At 27.9% G+C, this 6,688-nt stretch overlaps 1 protein-coding gene across 1 annotated transcript; it reads left to right on the forward strand.

The window, feature by feature from the left end:
- The first annotated feature begins 5,370 nt into the window (after positions 1-5,370).
- On the forward strand, positions 5,371-6,447 carry LOC107449933 (speckle-type POZ protein-like). Its single transcript, XM_016065617.3, has one exon. The coding sequence runs from the start codon at positions 5,371-5,373 to the stop codon at positions 6,445-6,447; it is 1,077 nt and encodes a 358-aa protein (XP_015921103.3).
- Positions 6,448-6,688: the final 241 nt, after the last annotated feature.

Here is a 6,688-nt window from a genome sequence, read left to right on the forward strand (position 1 = left end):
TATTTTTTATAATATAATAAATCATTAGGGAAATTGTTCTGTTTCAAATTTTTAAATTGTGTCAAAATATTAAAAAAGGCTTTACTAAAGTGGTTAGATAAAATTGGGAACTATATTTTGTGTAGTTTAGAATTAAATATATAATATTCGAAATCAAAGCCAAATTGTTTGTATCTTTAAATATCGGTAGTTTTTCCATTATCGGTTTTCACAAAATTTATTGAAATTTAATGTTGCTTGAAATAAATTCCATACAGTGTATACTGCACTTGTTAGAATTTCGAAGAAAATGCAAATTTTCAGTTTAGTTTTCCAGCAATAGCAATCACTTATTTGGAATTAGAGTTTATTATTAATATCATTATTAATGTAGATATATACATACACGTTTGCTTCACTATAGAAATTTTGCATTAGTTATTTAAGAAAAATAATTATTTTAATTTTTTTGTTGTTGTTTTAAATATACATTTTCATCACATTCACAAAATCTTATTCAAATATCTATTTGTATTTTGACTAGGTTGAAATTCGCTATCGTAAAGACTTTTATGCTTTTATAAATATTTTTTTTAATTTTTTTTATAACTACCGTTAAACAGCGATCCAATTTTTAGGTTTACGACTACCAATGTTCAACCTTGTAACCCCATTCAGAAGACAAGGGAGCTCCTGGATCAAGTACTGGGAGTAATTTTCTTTCGTGGAGGACTTTTTGATGGAACTAACTCACATTAGCTTTACATGAAGAGGAAAACCACGAAAACCTTCCACGATTAGCCTGGAAGGGGACTCCAACCCATGATCCGTCTACCACTGAGGACATTTTATGGCAGCACTGTGGCCGGTGCGAGCCGGGTGCAGAATTCGAATCGACCAGCTATCGCTGGGATCGAACCCGGGTAACCTCATAGGCTTATATATTTGTTGTAATTATTTACATGTAGTGGTGGTCAAACTCATTTATAGTTATAATTATAATTCAAAAATAGTTTAATAGAATAACATGAGTTTCGCTACCACTTTAAATCTATACATAATAATAAACGCGGCTGTGTGTGTGTCTGTAATCATAATATGTCGCCCCAGAAGCCTCGCCCAGGCACGAAACTCGGCCCATAATTGTGCTTTGACATAATGAAGAAGAATTTTTTTTTTTTTTTTTTTAAAAATTTGGATTAGTTTTTTTAGTTATCAGTCATTTTGTAAGAAAATCCATGCTTTTTCGTTTTCAAAGAGCCATATTCAAAAAACCATTAAAAATGCATATACTTTTCTCCACTCTAAGAAATGTATGCTAATGCGAACCTTGCAATAGAAATATTAATTTTCGACAACTTAAACCAATAATATACGAAGGAATTAATAATTTAATTGTAAGGTTCGCATTAGTTTAAGTTTATCAAAGTGGAGAAAAGTTTAACTTTTGTATTAAAAATGTGGCAACATATTCGATACGTAAATAGAACGCTTCGCTTTGATATATTTGTCGCTGTTCATAATTGTTATAATAAGTTTTTCTTCTTCTTTCCACGCTCTTTTTTTTTTCTTCTTAAGCGAAGACGGTAATTTTTGTAGCGATATAGAAATAGAAATTGATACCATAAAAAATTAATTCGTTTTCGTGTTCTTTTCATGTATTTAGCATTTTAGTTTTTTTTTTTCTTAAGCGTTGCAGCTATATAATATATAAAATAGGAATTTAAGACAAAATTGCAGGACAGGAACACTTTAATTGTCCACTAATCTTCAGATTTCCTGCTATGTTTTAACAAGCTTTATTTGTGAAAAACTTTAGATGCTTAGAACTTTAGAATAAATGCGGTTTATTAATTTTCTGTCCCGGCAAATTTAGTCGTAAAGTATTCTCAATTATTTGAATTTAAGAAAAAACTAAAGAAACACAAATTATGAATTCAACACAATAATGCGTAAATATTTAAAAATTACGAATAAAATTACATATTATAGTAAATTTGTTTGAGTAAAGTAATACGAACTCACATAAGCAGTTAGACTCTTGATTTTAAAGAAATTTGTGAGAAAATTTACTGTTTTTTTTTATTTGGTTTTGTTAAAACTAAATGTAATTAGATAATTAATAAAAAATTAAATTATTCTGTTTTTAAGAAAAAAATGAAAATAAATTTTTTCTTAAAATAAAAATTGCTTTAGACCGTGGTTTAACCAAGCTGAAATTGAAATCTTTGGAATGTTTCTTAACTTCTTACTTTTCAGAATGAAGATAAAACAAAGAAAAATTACAGACATATGAAAAAAGGGGGAAAAAATAATAATGAAAAAAAAAAAAATAGCAAACAACTGGAGAAAAAAAAAAGGATAAATTTTTTTTTGAAAAATCCGGAAAATAAAAGATATAATAATCTTTTCATCAGCCCACACAATTATTTCCGCAAAAAAGAGTGCTTTCTGATATTGTATCAATATAGCCAAAGCAAAATATATTAATACAATAGTGTGAGGTGCACTCAAAAATTTTTTTTACAGAAATTACAACAAGTAAAATAGAACACAATAAGTAAAAATAACACGTAAAAACATAAAATAGAATAAAAGAAAAAGAAAAAAACAGAATAAAACAAAATCTATAAAGCGAGTAGCGAATTTAAATGTACTTACATGAACGGGGAATTTTTCAGCTGATAAAAAGATTACATCTTTTATTTTCCGGATAAGGTATGGGGGTAAAATAAAATCACGAATAATCTTTATGGCTAGACAGACAGCAATGAAATTGTATAACTAAAAGTTCTAACTCCCGAAAGTTCTTACCACTTGGCACCCTTGTCTTCTGAGTTGGATTCAATATAACAGCGTAATAAAAAGAAAGGAAACTTTCTCCATAAAATTCTTTTTGAATTATTATAAAGCTGCTGATAAATTTAGATGCATAATTAAGAAACTTTTTTTTATTATTTATTTCCTTAATTTTCCTGTTCTAAATATCCCAAGAAAAATATATTTATATTTCCAGTCTTATAACCATAATATCGAAATATACTCGAAAACGTGTTTTTTAAAAATTATTTAATATTTTTAAAAAAAATGTTAAAATAAACGTTAAAAATTTTTTTAAAATCACGCTGTTTTAAAATTTTGCTTCAAAATTGTACTAAAAAATTCTTGACTAAAGAAAACTATTTAGTTATTTCTTAAACTGTTATTTGACATTTGAATTTCCGAAAATACTTATTGTTATTATTACAAATTTTAGAAAGAGAAAAAATCAAACATAATTTTTTTCTCTGTTTTGAGATTTTTTTGAAAAATATTAGCTAAGTATTAATAACTAGCGAAGCATTATTAATTTTTAAATATTAACTAATATATTCTGCTTTATTCATTGGTCATTATTATATAGTGCTTTTTTTATTTCATTCAAATAATATTTCAAGTTATCCTGATTGATGCAATTGATTCTAATTCAAAACGTCTACAAATTTCTGTGGCACTTAAAGCAAATATTTTTCCGAATGACTTTTTCATAATTTATTTACATACTTAATGATAAGGCAAAAAATAAAATCCAGCATCAAATATAAAAGCAATTGAGGATATTTTGAAATTGAATATTTGTCACGAGTTTGCTATTCGTCAAATATTTGTCATTCGTCAAACACGAATTTGGGATATAAGAAAAAAATTACGAATTACCCTTATTGTTAGAACGAGAACAGCGAAATTGTGTAACTGAAAACTCTAGCATGAAATTCTTAATTAAAGTACGACTACTTGGCATCCTCGTCTTCTGAGTTGGGTTTAATGTAAGAGGGTAATAAAGAGCAAAAAATAAATTGCAGAGAATTTTTTTCCAAATCTAGTTTAATATAATGCAACGATTGAAAACATAATTTTCTAAAAAGTGATAAATTATTAAATTTCAAGAAAAATATTGCATTGTTTGTGTTGCGAGTTGTAATTAATTATAAAAAATATTATAAAAGAGAAGAAAATAATGTTTTTATTAAAAAACTAGCGTACTATTTTCTTCATAAAAATGAATAAGTTTGAAATTGCGAAGAAAAAAAGAAGAGTCATAACAAAAAAGAAAGAGAAAAATTGAAAAAGCAGTTTTTTTTTTTAACATTGTAATGCCAATTTTTTTTCCAGTTTATTTAAACTAACAATTATTTAAAAAATGCTAGTTTAAAGTTTATTTCATGCATTCTACCTATTTATTAAAGCTTACTTATTGCACTTTATTTTGATACTTATTATTTGCACTTTATTTAGCTTTAAAACTAAAAGATTTCAGTGGTATAAAACTACGCATTTTATTGATTGTAAACATAAAAAAAAAATTATTATAAATAACAGAAGGTAAATTAATAATCATAAATATAATAGAATTTTTATAAATAATAAAATAGAAAGTTACAAAATTTTGTCAAGTTAAATAACCTTTATTAATCATTAGTTCGTTAAATCTAAAAGCTCTCTATAATATATATATATAATTTCTAAAATTTTATAATCTAGTGATATTTCTGAATGAATCAATTACTTATTTAAAAAAAAAAAAAAAAAATACAAAAAACCTTTAAAGTATGTTTTTTAGAAAAGATAATAAATAAAGATGTATTTGATTTTTAATCTGATGTTATTTTTTTATTTCAAAAATATTTTTTTTTCGCAAACTGTTAGTAAATATAGTTATAAGTGAATCGATTCTCTTATAATAAATACAATAATGCAAACAAGTTTAAAACAAATACTACGCATTAAATTCTTGAAGAAAAATCAAAAATTAAAATAAATAGATATTTATTTTAGACTATGCAATTGTCAAAATGAAAGAAAAATACATTCCATTTCAGAAACAATGCTGTGAACTCTGGGAAAGAGGTCACGATCCCCAAAGCAAAGGGAGAATGATTAAAGGATAAACAAAAGCAATTGGTCACTTTCTTATAACTATCGATAAACAAAAGCAATTGGTCACTTTCTTATAACTATCGATACAAAACGTCCTTCCTTGGGGGAGGGTCCCAACCTTTGCTCGAGGGCTGGGATTCCCTTCACTGCTCTCTTCGGGGGTTGCGAGGTTAGGATTTTGTTTTACTATTGGACGGGTATAGAATAGACTTCGGGGAATAGTGACGTCACCGTCCGCGTTGGATGGCTGCAATTTTAGGGGTCCAGTTGGTCATTGCTCATGTCAGATCCGCTATTCACACCCATCCCTTCATTATGCTCCTTCTCGACTTAGGAATTTTGAGGCAGAACAACAGTGTGATTAGCAACGGTTGAACAGGTTTCTATCAGTCAGTTCAATCCACAGAGCAGTGAAAAACAGGAAAGAAACCAGCACAATTTTATATTTAGTTATTTTTCTTTGGCGTAACTGTCATGGCTTTGCACAAAACTATGGTGGAAACAAATACTTCCGTTTCTGAATATGAATACACATGGAAGATAAAGAACTTTTTGAAATACTATGATGTTATTCGCGGGGTAGAATTTTCGCCGTTGAAATCTATTCCCTTGACACTTGCTTTTGAAATAATACCACGTTTAGATATACAATGCAATACTTATCTTGGTTATGAGATAAATATGATTAAGTTATCGAAAGAGGAAGTTCCTAAAACCTGCAGATTTGCTATCAAAGTGAAAGTTAGCAGTGGTTCTAGTAATGATACTACTACAACTGCATTGTCATATCTTGGTGGACCAAGGACTGTTCACGATTTAGCGGATTCCACTCGTCTTTACATGGGTAAGCTGAATATCCATCGTAATATTTTATATGTACATTCTGCTGATATTGATGTTGCTTCGGACGTAACTTTTCTGTTCACTTTAACTTTTTTTGGCCATAATATAACTACCATAACAACTACAGATCCCGTGTTAAAATTGCCAGACGAAAAATACGGCAATGTTTGCCGGGCTCTTAAAACTCTGCACGAGTCTAAGACAAATACTGATATAAGTTTTGAAATCGGCGAAAACACTATAAAAGCACACCAGTGCATTCTAGTGGCTCAATCACCAGTTTTTAAAAGAATGTTCGAGAACAATTTGATTGAATCTAAGTCCAGATGCATTCAAATCACTGATTTTGATGCCCGTACATTTGATTGTTTTTTGAAATACCTCTATTGTGGCGATATGGACGATAAAAGTTTGGATATAGTGATGAATCTCTTTGCTCTGGGTGATAAATATAGTGTTGAAGGTCTCTTGAAAGATTGTGGGGATATACTAGCTGACAGCTTAACTGTTGACACTGTTTGCAGAATTATTGTGCTCTCTTATTTGCATAATGATGAAACACTAAAGGAGAAATGTATGCAGTTTTTAAATCACAATTTACTTTCGGTTATTAAGAAGAAATCTGAATGGACGGAACTTATAAACGATTATCCTAAACTGGCATCAGAAATTTTTTGCTCAATGACTGCTTATTTGGAATACATGTAAGATAAAACAATATACTTCACTCACATTTTATTTTCTAACGTATACTTATTTCATTGATGTTTGCATAAATTAATTATCTCTAATTATTATTGTTCTTTTGTAATATTAATTAAAAACTTATTTCTTTTCGGAAAATTTTTTTAGAAAAAAATAAACAGAAATTTAAGAAATTCGGTTGTTATGATCTTCAAAACTCTTGTTTAATCAAAGAAATATTTAAAAAAAACATTCACTGATTGTA

This window comes from Parasteatoda tepidariorum, chromosome 9, assembly GCF_982258835.1.
Source record: "Parasteatoda tepidariorum strain Cologne lab strain chromosome 9, Ptep-v5.0, whole genome shotgun sequence".
Lineage (NCBI taxonomy): Eukaryota > Metazoa > Arthropoda > Arachnida > Araneae > Theridiidae > Parasteatoda > Parasteatoda tepidariorum.